Source organism: Tetrao urogallus, assembly GCF_951394365.1.
Source record: "Tetrao urogallus genome assembly, chromosome: 17".
Lineage (NCBI taxonomy): Eukaryota > Metazoa > Chordata > Aves > Galliformes > Phasianidae > Tetrao > Tetrao urogallus.
In genome coordinates this window covers 7,844,332-7,863,607 of record NC_136830.1, presented here as the reverse complement: position 1 = coordinate 7,863,607, position 19,276 = coordinate 7,844,332, and the positions used below count along the sequence as shown (strand labels likewise).

The 19,276-nt window shown below is 42.6% G+C and overlaps 1 protein-coding gene across 2 annotated transcripts in view; it reads right to left on the bottom strand.

Annotated features, from left to right (window-relative positions):
• Positions 1-2,097: 2,097 nt before the first annotated feature.
• DGCR2 (DiGeorge syndrome critical region gene 2) overlaps positions 2,098-19,276 on the bottom strand; it is a gene marked incomplete at both ends in the record, with an annotated part of 34,262 nt that continues 17,083 nt past the window's right edge. Inside the window, 8 exons of one of the 2 annotated variants that reach the window (XM_079544042.1) lie at positions 2,098-2,339; positions 3,142-3,378; positions 4,054-4,206; positions 8,075-8,278; positions 9,199-9,375; positions 11,520-11,596; positions 12,398-12,617; positions 14,659-14,784. In XM_079544042.1, coding sequence (XP_079400168.1) covers positions 2,098-2,339; positions 3,142-3,378; positions 4,054-4,206; positions 8,075-8,278; positions 9,199-9,375; positions 11,520-11,596; positions 12,398-12,617; positions 14,659-14,784 — 1,436 coding nt within the window. The remainder of the gene's footprint in view (positions 2,340-3,141; positions 3,379-4,053; positions 4,207-8,074; positions 8,279-9,198; positions 9,376-11,519; positions 11,597-12,397; positions 12,618-14,658; positions 14,785-19,276) is intronic. The other variant, XM_079544043.1, reaches the window with a different exon arrangement.

Genomic DNA, 19,276 nt, shown 5'->3' with positions numbered 1-19,276 from the left:
ATTTTCACACTTCAGAAATGCTCGATCGTTTGCACGCATGGTTCTCACTACTGCTATCCATCCGCTTCATCAGACCAGGACTGGAACTCAGAGGAGATGGTTACAGGTCCCACGGGCTGCAGCACTGCTCCCATTCCGTGCCAGCAGCCCAGGGAACGGGCACAGAGCAGGAGGAAGGCTTCCTGCCACGCATCCTCTGCAACTGTGGGTCGCTCTCCCATGGATTCGGGGCTGCAAGTGTCCGAATGTTGAGAAACCAGACAGGATCTCAATCGTGAAACTCAACAGTTTTCTGTGCAAAAGGAGTTGAATTGTCAAGACCAATCCTCAAGTACAGTATAAGCCTATAGGCAAGACACAGAATAGAAAGTAGCAGCATATTCAATAGGGAAAAAGTCAGCTGCAATGGGAAACCACAACAGTGGGTTAGGATTTGTCATACAGGTACGATTTCTCATCATTACTAGAAAAATAATTCACATATACACCCCCGTGCAGTGTTCACTTCCTGTCCCTCTAGGCTTGCACCCTTCATAAGGCAATAGGAGAACACTCAGAGGGGCATCCTTTACAAATTCCTTACAGTTTATCTCATCTGCTGACTGCTACAGCAAGTTAAGGAGAGGCAGAGGCAAGAGGAGAACGGATGGGAGGGGTAAATTATTTGAACACTAATATCCTACTTCAATTTAAAATCACCTCTCAAGATGATTTTGCACTCACTGTCAAAACCGACAGTGCTCAACTACAGGTTTAGTGAGGGATTGAATTAATCTTGTTTTGCAGTGTATAAATTAGCTGAAAGAGTTAACCTGAGGGGAAAATGGAAGATCAGATATCAGAGCGAGGCAAACGGCTTTATCGATTTCAGTACATGAACCACATCATAAACCCCTTGTGGGACCTGGATAAACGGTGTGGGGTGTGGGAGGGAAGAAAGACAAGAGTAGGGTTGGCATTTATAGGATTAGGCTAAGAAACAAGTGTCCAATTAGAATTAAACATTACGTGGAGTGCATGTCAATCAGTGCTTTTAAATGGTATTTATAGCAACTGTAAAGAAACGAAATGGAAGGGATGGAACACACATGCTAATTACAGCATGCAATGAACAATGGTCTTTTATCCAGGCCAGTCTTGTGCCACTGTCAAGGAGTTAAAGTGTTTTTCTTTGCAGCTTTTGGGACTGTAATGAGCAGGGGATTCACGCAGTGAAGGCAGAGCACGTCAAGCAGTTACCTGCTCCCTGCCTCTTCCCCATGCACCGCCTGATACACACAAGGATTCCACCAAAGGGAAGCCAGCATTACACAGACCAAATTTCATTTATGGGACAGAAATTTACCAGACAACACGAGATTGTGCAGCTAACAACAACAAATAATTGTCATTGCAAATCCTGGTTTTCTGAGTACTCTTCCATAAAAAGATGAAGTCACGTACGGTGTAGATCATTCATCCTCCAGTCCCGTGGTGAACTGAAACAGCAAGGCTGACCAGAACACACAAATGTTTGCAACTCTCACTTGGTGGCATGAGTTTTAGTTCCTCCATGTTCCTGCTCTGTAAAACAGAAACCCAGCTCCTTCCTCTGCAGTTCAGCCTTCTCTGTCTTTTCTGAGTGTAGCACTGAAGCAAGAGAGAAAGCAAGTGGCTGAGCGATGACAGCTCCCACCCCCCTCTTCCACGGTCTGTTTCCTGGGTCCAGTGGTATCCAGCCAAATCCAAGCAGCTTTTTCTGATGTAGATTTCATTTCCTCTCAGTTTAAGAAATAAAACAAAACAAAAAAACCCCTACCCATACTTTTCCTCTCCTTAGAAGTCAAAGGAATTCTCTGCATTCTTTTCCACAGCCAATGGAAAAAAAAAAAAAAAAAAAAAAAAAAAAAAGTAGTTATACAATCCATATTTACAGGACAAACCGATTAGTGAACAAATAACAACAGCCAAAAACGAGAGGCACAATCCTAACCTAGAACATAAAAGCAGTGTTCAAAAACAAAGTGGAGTTTCCTTCTGCAGTTCCAACCACGGATTAGTGTTTGTCTGTGCAAACAGTTGCTAAAACTATTTCTGACTGGCAGTCAGCTGACTCCTTTATACAATGGTATTGAGAGAACAGTGGCTGTGCCGGCTGCCTGTAAGAGTTTCTGCCGGTGTGTTTTCATTGAGCGCTGTGTCTGGGGGGACAAGAAAGGTGCTGCTGTCAGCAGAGTCTTCCAGCTCCACTGGAGAAGGACCAACTGAGGGAGGAAGGGACCCCTCTGTGAGCTGTGGGGATACATCACAGTTTCCTAGTGACGGAGGACCGCTTTGCACGGTCTGAGAAAGAACTCCATCTGGAAAGGAAGAAGAAAAGCAGAATCAGAAGGTGAAGTGTTTCGTTCCACATCACCAAGTGAATTTACTCTCTGTATTGCTGGAAGCTCCGAGTTTCTCCTGGCTTTGTATTAACACCAGATTAAAATGCCAGATCTGTATTAACAGATACGACACTGCAAAGGAGGAGAGCGGTGCAGTAAAAATAAAGCAGTGACATATAAATAAGGCTGATTAGTGCGAGTATCTTACTGATCTTCTGAGATGTGCTGCTATAAATCCCAAAGTGGAAGGACTACAGTATGCTAATATCGCAGCTGCAGAACTGAAAAGCAGCGGGTGAATCATTAAAAAGTGGTATTTTTGGTCCTTTTTTTTTGGCTGTGGGTGGGGGGGAGTGGGGAGTAGGGAAGAGGCTGGATGTATTTTGTTCAAAATTTCCTGTACTTGGCATTTCTTCTGTTCTTTATATCCATCTCCAAAAGATCAGAAAAGGTATCAGCATGATGGAAACGCCATCAGCCATCAAGTTAAGAATTTAAAGCTGGTAAGGTCTAAGAGCTGTGCTGCTCGAAGCATGGATTCCACTTTTAGCTTAGGTGAACTGTGTTTCCCAGGGAAAAGAAACAAACAGGCCAAATGATACTTTTAACTCATACCTCTTCTGTCATGGAAACAGGAGATAGTATTGTAAGATACCTTCCCACCACCATCACTAAAATATATTATTACAGATTGGGAAAAAATACAAAATAAAAAAAATCACCTCCCCTGTTACCCAAAGTCAATAATAAAAGAAAAGAGAAGTTACTGCCCACATACCTGGAGTGGAACAAAGGATGCTGTCTGGATTGACAGAAGCCTCATACGGAGGAGGTGGGTCATCTGGGTGTTGAATGTCTGGATACTTGTAAGCAGTATAGGGTGGTGGTGGATCATGGAAGTGAAATGCCCCACCTTCCCCATCATCTGAAAGATGGAGTGGAGTAAGGCCAGTTCCAAAACCATCTGGACCATAATCAAAACCAGGCATTCTGCGGCCCAAGTTGAAGTGGTGCACTGTTTCAAGACAAGAAAAAGAAAGAAGAGTTGATAACCGTGTTCTCTTTTTCAGGTTAAGACAGAAACACCTTTTTCCACTTTTCACAGCCAAGAAACTCACGTCTCCTGAAGACCCAGAAAGCCTAAATAAGCCATGTGGGTCAGCTCACTGCAGTTACACAATAAGGCCCAAGGCCACCTGCTCCCAGCCTGCTTGTCCTGCACCACAGGTACACCTGAATCTAAACTCTTCCAATTAAAGAGATCATTCATACACAGAAGATCGGGTTTGGACCACATATAAACTGAATAGTAATCTTCCATTATTGGCTTAAAAGTTACTTCAACGTGAGAAACCTGAATTAAACCACACACACAAAGGCAAAGACAAGCTAGACCATGAAATTTCTCATTTTCGTGTATCAACTTAATAATAACCACCAGGTGCAAGATAAGCATTGCTTTTCCTTCTCATGAGGAGTGGTAAAAAACTGTACAAACCACGACCCGCTCAGGCAGCCAGTGGCTCACACAGCTCCATTCACCTGGGTGAAGTGCTGACCAGTATTTATAACCAGACTTGTAGTGATTTTCTCCATGCTGATTTCTATCTCCTCTTCTCTTGTCATCCTGAAGCAGCTTTACACTGTGCACAGGCACAGACTGAGGCCCATTCCCAACACAGGTACTCACAATTTGCTCCAATCAAAGACTCTATGCGCTCTCTCCGCCTCTGACGCAACCGGTGGACCATGAAGAGCAACAGAGAGAGGATGAGGAAGGATGAGATGCAGCTCACTATCAGGCGCATTCCACCAGCCATCGAGTCAAACAGACTGTTCCCATCTGTCACAGAAAATATAAAAAAGCAGCCTGTTACTTATGTTCAGGACTCATTTTTCTGGATGTTCTTTTGTCGGTGACGGAGAGCAACGCAGAGTAGAGATTCATCAGCCTGATTTGACACTTCTCTACGTTTCAAAAACGGAGAAAAATGATGAATCATTAGGTGATTTATCTACTTATTGCAAGAACAACTAAAGATGTTACTCAACAAATTGCTGAAGGCTTCAAGTATCTGAAAAAGGGAAAACCAAGAGGTCAACAGTGTTTTGTGCATGAGCTTGTCTCCCTGGCATGACTGATGGTCTTGTACTAAAGAAAACAGCAACCCTGGAAGTTAGGGGAAAGGCCTGAAAACTGGCACATCTACACTGCATTTCTACGTAACTTCAGAGCACCTGAACTTCTGTCTTTCATAAAACAAGATCTCTAAACATTTTCATTATCACCAAGACGTAGTCGTTCAAATTGCATGTCTCGTAGGTAGCATGCTTATCACAATTAAATGATAGGAACTAAAAATACCTTCAGAAGATGAATCAACACACAGCAATCTTTCGAAAACTCAAGAGACTAAGATGAACAGGAATTAGATACTTTCCTGAAATCACAGAAAACAAATGACAGGACACGAAACAGATCCAAAAGCAGATCCACAAACAGATCCACAAACAGATCCACAAACAGATCCACACCCCAGCTAAACAGTTCCACACTGGGAAAGCTGCTGCTAGCAAATTATCACTGATCTGTCACTGCCAGGCATGGGAGAGATTTCACAATTCAACTAATCACACTTAAGTAGCCCTCTAGTGCACAAGCACTCTGCACAAAGACAATAGGCAAAAATGACTGCACTGAGCTCTTGGCACAGAGAAGCACACCGAGGCTGGATGTGGCTCAGCAGCTGCACACCCCAGCCATTGGGATTATACAGAAACACGACCTGCAGCAGGGAGGATCTCTGTCCCCAGCCACTGAAGGGCCAGGTCCCAGTCCTCCTCCTTTCCTGCATCCAGCACAGCTGCAGGAGCTCTCTCTACAGTACTTCTCTTTCTACTGACAGCAGCGATGCTCTATCGAAGACTGTTTACAAAAGAGCACGAAAACCCTCACAAAACCTGTAACTACTGATTTGCTACAAATGCTAGCAAAAGAAAAATCCACCACATTTACACACTGTTAGAAGTACAAGGCTTAATAGGTTAGTATTTATCACCTGACACATTCTTGGCCCCTGCTATCTCACTTAATAGCACACTACGCATCAAACACCAACACAACACCCTCTCAAACCTGACTGTGCCACACAGAATCCTCTATGCAGTCAAATTTTTTAGCAGCTCCCACTGTCAGGGCTTCAGATGATGCCATCACACACCAGCAGCAACCGATCAGCACACCATCCCCAACAGCACAGACCTGAGGTTGTTTCTCATTCATTATACGGCAGTGCTGACTTTGTGAGCACCGTAAGTTAGTTCCAACAGCTGCCTTACATAAATTCACTTTGGTAAAACATACATGCAGTGAAGCGTGATGCGATTTTTTGGCTACAAAGCCTGGCAGTGCCTCTCCAGGCCAGCTGAAACTGCAAATCCTGCACCTTCTGGGGAGTCCAGGCTTCTTCTACACCGCTCACAGCCTCTGACAGCTCCCACCCCTCAACCTGTTCGTCTGGATAAGCTACTGTCAAATGAAGTCCTAGATGAAACTGAAAACAAAGAGACAAGACCCAGTTTGCACAGAACAAGACAAGCCATCACTGAGATTTTCAACCTACATACACAGAAATAGACTATTCCATGAAGGCTGTCTCACACTCAGGACAGTAGCAGCATCCAGTAACCGTGCCAGTTTAATCCTAGAGAAGTTTCTGCACCAGCAGCTCCTGCAAATACTTTGCTTCTTTTAATACTATTTCACAAGTGAAAGTTCCAGGTTTGTACAAACAAGAGCCTCACATCCAAGAAGAGGCAATGGACTTCCATTTCAGCATCAGCACGCAAAAGGTTTTCCCGTGCTATTTATCTCCAACTAAGTGAGAAGCATCTTTCAAGACAGCACAGCTGGGATTACTCAGCTCACTCCTACCACTGAAATATTCCCCTACTACCAAGTACTTGAGTAACATTTCTTGCCCACTTGTAATCGCCGCTCACCCACTCACACAGCAAGAGCTGATTACCTGCCAACTCAACAGCAAGATTTATTTCCCCCCAGTCTCTCCTTGGGTGATTAATTCACTTACTGTTGATTAGTAAAACAGCTTTCTTTCCTCTGTACCAAAGCTTAGAGAAGATATATGTAAGAACTGGACAAAGACAAATACATGCTGACTAAAGAAAGTAATTCATTAATTTCTGTCAGCTGCAATAGTCATTGATAAACATCCAGAAAGAAAACTGAGATGCTTCATTTCAAAATTTCAGTCTTTATCATCAGTTGAAGTAAATTTATTACGAAGGAAGTCAGACAACTGCTTGATGATGCTTCACTCAAAAACTGAGTTACTAAAAAAAATAAACCAACACAAAAACCCAACACTTCAGAGCATAATGAAACAGTCTTATTTAGCATCAGCATAGGAAGAAGAGCTTAAGGATCAGAAAGGATGTGGCAAAATACACTCTTCCAATCAGTATTCATGAAATCATTAAGAGCCACAGCACAAGCAGGGATTAAAGAACACGGCACTAGGTTATCCCAGGTCATCTTATCCTGTCTGTTGGGTGATGCTTTGCTGACACAGATCCTGAAGGCAGGAGAAAAAAAAAGTGAAGGCAATCTTAATTCTGCTGATAAGAGTGGGAGGAAGACTTCTGCTTTTTCCCCACTCTTTCCTCAACCAATTTGCAACACTAGTTAGGAACATCTGTTAAACTCAGCCTTCAGAATGGATGTAAATGACAGCAAGGAGGGGCCAGTGGCCTTTAATCATCAACTTGTGCAGATTTGACACAGAAAAGAACAAATGTAAATTTGGATGCCAATAAGCACCCCTTTTTTGTAATGACTGAAACAGCAGCTAGTGATGGAAGGACTTGACCTGCGTCTCCCATGATGGAAGGATCTGAACAATAGTTTCTTAAAGGACTCAGATAAAAAGAGGTTCTTTTAGAATACCAGGAAGTCATAGTGGCTGAGGTTGGAAGGGATCTCTGGAGATCATCTAGCCCAAGCCCCTGCTGAAGCAGCCTGAGTTGGAGCAGGCTGCTCAGGACTGTGCCCATCAGGGCTTTGAATAACCTCCCACACATGACGACTCCACAAGCAATGTTCCAGGGTTTGGCTACTTTCACACTAAGTGCTAAATAAGACAAATTCCTTTCTGCGAGTTTCTTTGCACAAAAGTGACACCCCAAAACCTACACCCCCAAAGGGCAACTGACAGCAGTATTCCTCAAACGAGAAGCTACAGTGAGATGCCAAATCCCTTAAGTAAGGTTGCATGTCTGATGATTAATGTAATTTACAAATTGTGCTGCTTATGTGAATCCTGCATTCAAACTTCCACACATATAAATGCTCATTTCTGGAAAAAGACACTTAATTAGTGCCCAAGAGAAAAGTCTTTTCCTTTCATGACAGCTAAATATCATGAACAACCAAGAAGCTCCACTAGAAATCCACACTACTGTCAACCTCCATAGAGAAGACAAGCTCTTCCTGAAGTAGCATCAAGGATGACTGATTATTTTCTGGCAGGAGAGTGAAGTTTTTTGTATCCTATGATTTGGGATCTTTCCAGAGATGGGGATGGTACTCAGCAGCGTGGAGGCACTGGAAAGATGTATAATATCAAAGCTGTACCCAAAGGCAACCAAGATGAGCAGGAATTTCACTTGATAAAACTCCAGCAAAGCCTTACCTGGGTCTAAACATGTAAATTTGCAGCACTCTTTAGGATCTTTGCGATACTGCTGACATCCCTGCGGCCGCTCACACAAAGCAGCCACACACATTTCTGGTTCACCATTGTGACATGTGCAGCTCAAGCAGGGATCATCCCCTTTCGGAGTAAAATAGTAGCCTTCGTCAACAATGTTGTCCTTGATATCAACACACGTCTGGCCTAGAACAGAAATGCACATCAGTACCCACAACAACACCTGTCTGGCCTAGAAAAGAAATGCACATCAATAGCCAAGTGTCTGTGAGCCTGCCAGAGGTCCAGTTTGATCTATTACAAAACATGACTTGTAAACATAAGCAGATCATCAGTTAAAAGCCAAACTTTGGCGTTTAAAACAACTTTTAAAAGAGTGGGGAAGATAAATGGATTGTGTGGAGATGTGCGGGGATGATTTACTGCTCAAAATGGACAAAGTGAATGCTAAGTATGTAATGGAATTGACACGCCTTCAGGTGTCCTCTTCAGGACACACAGAAAAGCAGGCAGTCTGAGAAGGACAAGCTGCAATGCCATGTTTCCTGCAACTCCCTCCCAGCCTTCTGCTACCTAAAACAGCTGAATCTTCTCTGGACCAAATCTGCAGGACACTCTCAACAGGTCAGGTCTAAAAAGGAAGCCAGGCAAAATTAACTCCCTTGCCTGCATCTTCATCCCTGCACAGCAAGGAAGTTCAGATGGCTTTAGCCCACAGACTTAACAGGGAGGTACCAAGGTCAGAGAGAAGTGACACAGGCTGCTCTGGGATCCTATAGCCTGAAGCAACTGGAAGTTGCTATATTCAAAAATACACCATAAATATGTGTTTATTCATTTCTAGGTGATGCTGATAATTTAAGAGTGATATTTACTAATAAAAAAAAGCATATTCTAGCTGCTTAACAGTAACTTTTTAACAAAAAACTATACCGTGGCTGACAGCTACCCATTCTGATGCCCCTATCTCAAATAAAATGTCACTTTTTTTTTCCCTCCATTTCAATTTACTGGGCAACAGGCAGAAAAGATAACTAAGAGATTTCTCCATATTTGTTATACGCGTATTTAAGGACACAAGACAGTTAACACTAAAACCAACTTACTTCTTTTGCAGAGGAATGATGATTTCTCATAGCAGTTTTCAGCATACCAGCTGTGTAAACCATGGTGCCGAAGGGTAGGAAAATGGAAACACTGAAGCTGGGCACAAAGAACGTTTTCATTTTCAGACATAGCCGTACCAAAGATAGGGTCAGGGGGTAAAAATACTTCCGAAGAGCCTAGAACAAGATGCATTGGTATAAGCAGCCTGGGGGTAAGCAAAGCTTCAGAAAGGCTCTGTAATGTCACTCCTTTCATGCACACCAACGCTCTACAGGGCTACTGTCCCCAGCTTTAGCTTCCATTAGCAGCACTCCTCCGGGGAAAGGTAAAGAGCGGGGAGGGAAGGGGTGACTCACACAGAAGAGGCTGCAGTTTTCAAGGAGCCATGCAATTTTGCCATTCTGCAGTGATGTTCTCTTATCTCTACAAATGCTTCTCTCCAGAGTCCCATGGGGTTTGCCTGCCAGTTTGGATCTTCTAAGGGGAAACTGTGCAGGGACCAGTACACCAGAAGGTCTGCAAAACGCTCATGGAGCAAGAACCCACACCAACCCTGAACACACACCCTGTGCTGCTCATTCAGAGTGCAGTGCTGAACACAGCTAAACAAAACACAGCTGTGATGCTGCTGCCACTGCATAGAGGTATGTGCTGCCGGGTGCTTCCAACCCATGCAACTGTTAAAAGGCTGCACTGAGATGTGTTCAAAAGAGTGGGGACTTAGCATGATGTTATTTCTCCCACACCAGGGCGTGAGAAATGTTGTAAGGGCATTGTACAGCTTTAAAAATTTAGCTTCTGACCAGTGTCTTACTGTTAGGTTAACTAGTACTTACTTCTAAATCAATTGGTACTCAAAGTTGTGGAGATTCATTCACTCTTGTGTCAGGCCAAGAGACAATTGTGAGAATTGGTCTATGTGGACTTCAGAAGCCTCCTTTCCAAATCTGTGTGCTTAAACATTGACTTCAGCTCCTGCAGTCGCTCAGTTAGGCAGTCATGTCATGTGATGGCCTTTTTCAATATTTAGTCAGATGACTTTTAATGCAATTGGGCTCCCCCATCATTTTTTTGAGGGTTTAAGTTCCATATTTCCCAAGAGTGGATAAAAGTTTTCAAGCTACAGAACCCTAAATCACTTTTGAAACAGATATTAGGAATTCACTGCCTTACTGCAAGTCCAAGTCAAGGGAACTTAAGTAAAACCTTTCGGAATCTACTGAAAACTACTACTATGCTATATTTCATGTATGTATTATTTTAGTAAATGACTTGCAAGCAAAAGACTAAATGGCACTGAGGATTTAAATTGATATAATGCATCAAGTTAAATACTTGTAATACAAACAGATTATCATCATATATCATGATTTTCTGCAATGTGTGTCACCCTGGTTACAAACATTTGGTCAGCAGATGGCAGTGCAGTCAACGTTCTGAAGAGCAAAGGAAGGTCCTTTTAAGGAGAACCAGTTTTCTTCTAGGAATTCATAGGCAAAGCCTACCTGTAGAAGCAGTTTTGTTCAGACTAGGCAACACAAACCCTTTAGAGAAAAAGCTGGAACCTCCCCTCGCCATCCCTCTGATGCTGAGAGGCAACTTTATGTGCTTTACTCGAAGGAACTAACAAAAATGTTCCTGCCTGCACAAGAAGGAGCAGTTTCCTTTGAATATTCAATCAAATCCTTTTAGGTAAACGACAAGAGAAATCAATACTTTTGTGTACGGCAGCACAGCGAAACAGCATCACCCCTGGAAAGCTACGCAGGGTTCAACTACTCCTCGAGCGTCAAAAGTCGTATTTATCTAACTGCTCTCCAGAATTCTGCTCACAATTATGTATTGTACCTAATGGGAAGTTATTCATGCAGATTTTCCATTAGTGGAAGTTGTGTATGAGAAGAAAACTACTCTGATCAGTCTTCAAACGCTATACTGGAGTTCACAGTGCTGATGCTTCAAATACTGTTTTTTCATTTTCCGTTTCCCTTGACCTGTATCAGCACAGCAGTTGGGCATTCAATTCTGCACACGAGAGTTCATACGACGACTTTGAGATAAACTAATCGCTTATCTGAATTAATTAAAAATAAAAGGCATAAAAACATATATTTGCATCTGCAGCAGAGGGGACTGCTGCTTTTGCAACCGAATAAGGTCAGCCAGTGTTAACCACTTCCGTTTTGATACTGTAAAGCAAAGCAGTTTCCCTACAGCATTTCAACACCATCAGTAAATGATGTCGTTCCTGCAGAAAATATCCACGCTTTAAGATAGCTTCCGTGAACCATTCAGCTCAGTAACAATTGTAGAGGCCTACCTTTGTAAGCTACTTCCCAGTGACCTTCCAGAGAGTGATTTCGGTTGGTGATTACATACTGATATCCAACCCAGAACCTACAAAAAATATTAAATTCTATTCTAAACATACAAGCCAAAACACATACTGAGAAATTCAGAAACATTACACGGAACCTAATGATACCTTCATAATTAAAAATTAACTTCGAAAGCATTCTGAGGATCTTTGCCTTAAAATTTCAGTCTGTAAGTTTGCAAAGTAAAGAGATAACACTGAATGAAGGCACTTAATAGTTTTCCGTGTTCACAAATCGCTCATGATGCCTTCCATTGCCATGCATATGCAATACACTCTTGTTATGACTGTGGTATTTTGAACCCAAAAACACTCACAGGCAAAAAACATAGAAATAAATGGTTTGCTGTGAAATAACAGAATGAAATACCCCAAGTCACCAAAGCCCAGTCCTTACAACTCATGATGGCATTTTATGCCATTCTCATCTCAAACCTGCAGCCTTTGTCAGAAATGCTGGTGCTTAATGGAAACAAAAATTGTGTTGAAAATTTTAACGACATATTATTCCTGTACAGTGCAGTGCAGCAGTAAATCACTGTAAAATTCATCTCCCCTGTGGTAGTTCAAGATCACTAATATGGTGCTGACACAGCCTGAAAAAAGAAAGACTACACTGAGTTGTAGCCTATTAATCTACTAATATTATTTAAAACACAAAACCCAGAGATGGCCACTGCCATCTCTCAGCATGCTCTTGCAGGGTTGTTCACCTGAAACCAATGCTACCATTAGATTTGCTAGACAAACCTAACTACCAGCAATTAAACCCCACAGAAACTGTTCTCGTGTGAGATCTCTGCTCCTCCCTTCACACTCACCTACGTTGGTCCTTCCTGACAAATGTCTTCTCTTCCAAGTCCCACTCCTGTGCCAGGATAAACCTCAGCTCCTGGTCTGCAGTGAAGGTGGCGAGGGATCCGTTCACCCGCTGACATGTCTGCACGGCGTCCCAGTAGTTCTCCCCATTTAAATAGACTCTGTAACAGCTGGCTGTGCCCTCGTAGTGATGCCACCCTGTGGGGCACTTTCCTAGGAAACATGAAGAATAGAAGGGAAAGCATTCCCCCCACATTAGGATCTTCAAGGTAGTACATCCTCATCTGTTTATGACAATACAACGTGTAATCACTTGCATTTGTACACCTAACATACTGCGTCCATACTTCACCTCACCAGTAGGAGATGCAAGCACTGTAAATCATGGGGGACTTCCATAACTAATATTCTTCACATAAGGATTTCTCTTAAATGGACTAAAAAACTCCTAGTGATGTTTCACTGCACTGCCACAGCCTTTAAATTCTTCAATTAAGACTGATAATCTACTAAGGAAGCTTTTCCCTGAACAGCTTTAAAAATCCAATCAGTCTGATCAATCCAAAACAAAACAAGCAGCAAGAAGCAGGAAGCATAAACCAGAGGTAGCTAACTTAATGACTGCATCTTTCTATTAGGTGGTTTAAAAACAAGCCCAGCTTGCTTTGAAGTTTTCAGCCTTCTTTTAAGGAACAGCCTCAGTAGAATTCACCTACTGCAGCTCAGTCTACCACTGATGATGATGGGGGTTCTGGGGCAATGGTTGTTTGCCTTGGAAAACTATCACTGCAACGTGAATCTTTAAGGATCAAGAAGGTGAAGGTATGAACTGTTGTCTCTGCTTTCTCTCAATTCTCTCAGAAGGGAATATGCAACAAAAGCCTTAAGGCATTTGTGGATGAGACAGACCCATGGGCTTCTGATGGCTGGCATTCTTGGAGGTGATGGTTAACTAATAAAATCTCAGAGGCAAGCTGATGAAATTTAAAACAGACATGAAATACGATATTAACACTTGCATTTGCAGTATTAATATTGCATGACACCTAATTAAGGTACTTTAAATTCACAAACTGTTTCACGTTTATTGCAAGCTTCAGGACTCCCTTCAGAAACAGTGATCTTTATCATCAAATAATGACACACATTTAGATTTGAATTCCCTTTAAGTGCCCTTCCTCAGTCACCATTTCTATTTAAGAAGCAATGGGATTGTTTAAGACCTGCTGGTTATGCCATTAGGATGGAACTGAATGCAATATTAACCAAACTGCAGAACATTACAGATTTCGCTGTATCGGTTTCTAAACTGTTTTACTGTTCTCCACAAATGTGGCTAACAAGTTAGTATTGGAATCCACAACAGATCAAAAGACCTATTTTAATAAGCTTCTCCTCTTCTTCCCCCTTTCTAAAAAAATAAAATAAAACTAAAAATCAACAAAGAGATGAGTTTTGACTTTTGTTAATCACTTGACTTCTCCAGAATCCCGCCATGCCTTCTTCTCTGCATGTTCCATTCCTAGCCTGCCCCATCCATTCCTCCACAGCTAATCAGTGCTATCTCACTCCCAAATCACTGCATGATCCATGGAGCACAAGGAGATAGAAGCAAGAGAGGCTTAACATGTTTGGAGCCTGAAGAGATTCAGAGACATCAGTTACTCTGAGCTATCATTTGCGAGGAGGACAGTTGCAGAATATTTCTAAGTATTTAGATAAGGCTGGTACCAAGATGCAGACAGCAGCACTAGCAGTGATGAGGGCAGGATGTTATTGGAGTGGTATTTTGGAAGATTCCCAACTGATGTATGGAAGTTAGATAGAAAAACCTACTCAGACACCACACTCTTCCTCGACAGACATTCTCTTTAGAGATGCAAGTGAAGAATTTCCTCAAGTTCCTCTCTTCTTCAAGAATATATTCCTCTTAAAAAGGCTATGAAACTCACACCTGAGATGCACTTAGTTTATTTAGAAATACTGTCAAAATGACTTCAATCAAAAGTAATTGTTTGTTGCACAAAAACAAGACTGCAGAGGAAGCTGAGTACTCTGCATCTACCAGTCTGCTATATAAACCATGCATTATAACAGCATGCATATAAACGAAACGTACAAAACCCTTCAAAAGTACGGAACGTGAACTAAAATTAGTCAGAAATCTATGCAAGAGAAAACCCATTAATTTTAAGACAAATTAGTCTGAGTTGTTAAACTAATTAGCAGGAAGATGGGCCAGATTTCCCAGGCTGCAACTTACTGCTAAATCGGACAGGCTGTGCCACATTGACGGTGTGAAAGCGGGTCGTCTCTCCTCCTCTCCCTCGGTTGTGCCTGGAGTCCACATTCTCCTTCCCATGGTAAGTGCGCTGGTCCCCTGTCAATCCTAAGGACAAGAAGGAACAGTCAGTACCAGGGAAAGATGGAACAAAGCAGAGCTGGTTTTACTAAGCTTTCTGTGGGTTTTAATTCAAGACAAACATAAGATAAATAATAGGTAGGCAAGCAAAGATGACAGATCTCTGTAGTACCAGCCTGGCCATTTCACAAGGGACATAACTGAAATACTTACAGTTGAGAAGAACCATCGCTACATTACACGAGTCCTGCACAGATAAATATTTTGGCAGATTTTCAACAACTGCAGTTTTGCACAGATCTCCACACCTGTCCTTTTGGTCGCTGCAGCAAATGCACCATCCCCAGTGCACTTTGTCTGATCTCGTTTGCAGAGCTCCCCTCTCTCCAGCTGTGCACTCAGAGACACGGACAGCCTTCTCAATGTATTTTCCAACATACTCTCTGAGATCTAAGACAAAACTGAAATCAGGAAAGGACTCTCCTCAGCCAGAAGAACAAGGTGTTTTATTCCTTCTCAAGCTTCTAAAACAAATGTTTGCTCATTATTTCTGAAACAAAAAGTGCACAGGCCCTAACCTGGCTGTCAGGGCTTGTGAATGGATGCATGAGACAAGTGGACTCAGGAGCTGAGCAAAACACAATGCAAGCTGTAGTTCCACAAAGGGGACCGGGGCATTCCAGGAGCAAATGAAGCACGTGGGTCAGGTGCTGCCACTGCCTCAGCCAGCAAAACTAGCAAGTCCATAGGTAGTACAGCTGGAAGGGTGGGGGAGAAGCCTTTGAGAAAGGCTGAGATGAACACTAAGTTTAATGTGGAAATAAGAAATTAACCTAAAAGCAGAAAAACGAAGAATCTGAGAATGTAGGCATTGAAATAGTTACTTGTATGTCACCTCATACTAGTAGCTAACAGAACAGCACAAAGAGCCGTGCAAATTTCTTATAAAAAGAATCAGCTTACTTCCTTTTAAAGCTGATTAGCTCTATGTACCCAGCTATGGTCCCAACGAAAAAGCAGCAACACAGACTTCTTTAACAGGCTTATCTGTTTGAAATATATTAAAAACTACACGAATTAAACTTTCTCCTTTCAAACTTTAGATAGCAAGAGATCCACGGCAATTTGCTGATAATTTAAAGACAGTTGGAGGCTGCCCGTTGTGTCACCCAGGGGACAGACCTCGAGAAGATCAACCATCAGACAATGTACTCCTTGGGACAAACTGCTGATGAGAGCCTCGGGCAGAGTAGCTTTGCAATCATCTGGCACCAGCACACTGAGTTTTCCCCACGTTAATGGGATAAGCAAGGGATATTTGGTTATCACGTTACCCAAGGAATTACATGTCCATGGAGATCACCCGTTAAGAAATGGCTGTGTGTAATGAACTCACATGGCCTTACAGGAATAAAGTTGTAACCCCAATATTCAATATTAGAACACACTATTTATCACAGGAAAGGAGTCAGTGCCAAGAAATTCAGTACACTTCAAAGGGCACAAAATGGTAAAGTAATTCAACAGTGTGCACTGCTGATTATTTTTATTGAAGGCCAATCTACTTTTAGTTTTAGGATTGGACTCCTGTTAATCCCAGTGTAAATACTGCTGCTGAAACATTATGATCTTCAAAATGATACCCAGACATTACAAAAGCAAATCTTTAATTAACATTATTTTTAAAGTCTAATATAATTAACGTAGTTTGCTGTATCGAAGATGAACCAAGCTCAGCATGGGAAGCCCAATTTTCCCCATGGCATCAAATGGTAACATGTAAAGCAAAAGAACCAAACACAAGAAGCATTAGTCCCCTTTCTGAAGTGCAAGCAGATGCAACACCATATGGCTGACCCTTCACAGCTAAACAGAACGCCCACAAGTACTTAACAATTTAACTCTGCCAGGAATAAAAGAGGAGTTCGTAGGTTTTAATATGCAAGATTAAGAAAGGGCTACTTGGGTTAGCATCTTAAACTGACACAATTTATGGCAGATGCCGTGAAAAATCCACAGCTCACACCAAGTGAGCTCAGGCAAACATAAGCCAAGGAGACCATGGCTCCTTCCCCAGTGCCCATGCTGGCAGCCCTGCTACTGAAATAAGGCAGAGCTCTGGAGGCACGCAGCACCACAAGTTCTCCTTCATGCTCAGAGCTGTCAGCTGCTTAATAATTTGGAGCTCTTCAAATACAAAATTGCTCAGATTTGACCTGAATTTCCTGTCTCTGAGAAAAGCAAGATGACAATTTTTTCCAGGGCAATAAAGACCACGCTAACAAGCCCGCAAATTACTCAGCTGTCTTGAAAAGCAGTTGCAGATTCAGATGGCAAAGGTGTAATTGGGCTGGTTTGCTATTGTGCTGTGGCAATACGCAACAGAATCATTTTCTGTGTGCTTTGCTGTTCCTGTTTCCTTTATTAAAAATATTTATATCTTTAGAAGGAATAGTGCCACGAGCTGAGCTTTCAGATAACAGCCTAAGGCAGAATACCACAGCCTATGTTTCACCAGTGTTTGAAAAAGGAAAACATGCATTTTTAGTGCTTATGTGCACAGTTAATATTCTGAAAGCTATTAATTTAGGGAAGATGAGCTACTTTCCAAATCCTTCCTTTTCTAGATACTAAAGAAACACAAAAGAGATAGCAGCAGTGGCAGTATTTTCCCTAGCCAAAACAATAGCTTTATGTTTTGACTATTCAAGAAAAGGGATTTGCATGGTAGTTAGTGGGGAAGGGCAAAAATGGGTTCAAGGGAAGACTCATGAGACACAGTTTCTCTTTTCCCTTTGCAAAGCACTGCATGCAGGACAGGAACATCCTCCAGAGTGCTTCTAATTGGATCAGGCCATGATTAGCATTCATGCAACTCCTTCCAATTTACAAACAGTCGCTAATTCACTCTAGCATGTTTACAGGCTGAGTAATATACCATCAGGAAAGTTGCCCAACATGTCTGATTACATGACTGTTTTCAGCTGTTTCAAACTTGAAGCTACCCATGTAGAAGGAAAGCTTGCCATGCTGGATGGCTCCTACCACATTTTAGGCCAGTAAACTGTTTCAGATCTGAATCAATGCCACTCACAGTTTTTCAGAACAAGAGTGAAGAATTTAGAAGAGGGAAGTATTTTGCTTCTGCTCTACCTTTTAGCTGAACATGACTTGGCATTTCTGACTGCAAAACTTGCTGAAAACACTCGGAGAAAGCTCTACCTCACGTACACAACTTTGCTATTCCTCTTGGGAGCAAGGAACACAGAGGGGACAAATGCCATGAGGTTAAGTCAGAAACAAACAGGGGCTTATCCATTATTCTGAGTTAAGTTGTCCAGTTTTCCACAAACATCCACAGCATTTACCCACAAGAGCTTCCTCGGGCGCAGTGAGGGATGAACATGCCCTCCAGCAGCCTCTTCTGCACCTCTCAGCATCTCTATCCTTCAGACCATGTGAAAGGATGCAAAAAGCCAAGCAGCGCAGAAGGAACGTGTGCTGAGAACACACAAAAGTGAGCTGGCAGGAGCTGAGCCAGGAGCAGGCTGGAACAGAGGCATGCCAGGCAGCACTGCAGGGGGGAGCAAACACAGTGCTCAATGGCAAACACCGCTCAGGGGAGCTGGAAGCTGCAAGCTATCATACAGACCCAAGTCTGCTTTGTACGGAAAAAAGGGCAGACAAGAGACTGACTGTCAGGAGCCTGAAGTATTACAAGAAGTATGTGTAGGGTCAGGACTCATGCAGGGGCGAACCCTGGGATCTGGGAAGCTGCACTGTTTCCCAGAGTTCCTGTGCCACAGCAAACAGTCACTCCAGCCAAGCACTTCGTGAGGATGGATGTACCATTAAGACGGGTCTGTTCTGCAGCTGCAATTAAATGCAACAGGAACTACACTTGAAGCAAAGGGCATGCTGCCTAGCACTGAGCATTTGGGAAGACAGGCTTCAGACATTTCCTTTTGGACACTCAAAACACTACTACACCTGGAATCTTTGCATTTCCATCACAAACAGGGAATTCCAGGACACCTCTCCATTCACTGTATGTCAAAATGAAATACGAAAGCTTGTTCCCTAGGCCTCAAACTTTCTCTCCAGTATATTACCTACCGAACCTTTAGAAAGCTTTCAATTCAATCTGGTAATTCAAGAGGTGAGTGAGATTCAGGATTAAATCCAATTTCACACCTAAAGATTTGGAAATGTACTTCAAATGTCCACAGAGAGGGGTGATTCCTCTCAGGTCTGGCAGCTCCACTCTTTCCTTTATCACTTGTGCCAGGCTGGGAAATAGATGAAACAACCCAGCATCCTGCTGTACTGTGCATCAGTTGAACCCACAGAGTGCCCTGACAGTAAGGAGCTCAAACACCACAAGGGAAAGGAAAAATGAAGCATCCTGTAGGAGATCAGCATGGCTTCATCAGGGGCTATTTGTCATTATTTAGCTTTTTAAAATGGTAGGGAGGGAAAGGAGATGTACTAAGAAGTACATAAATGTCAACAGTTTAAA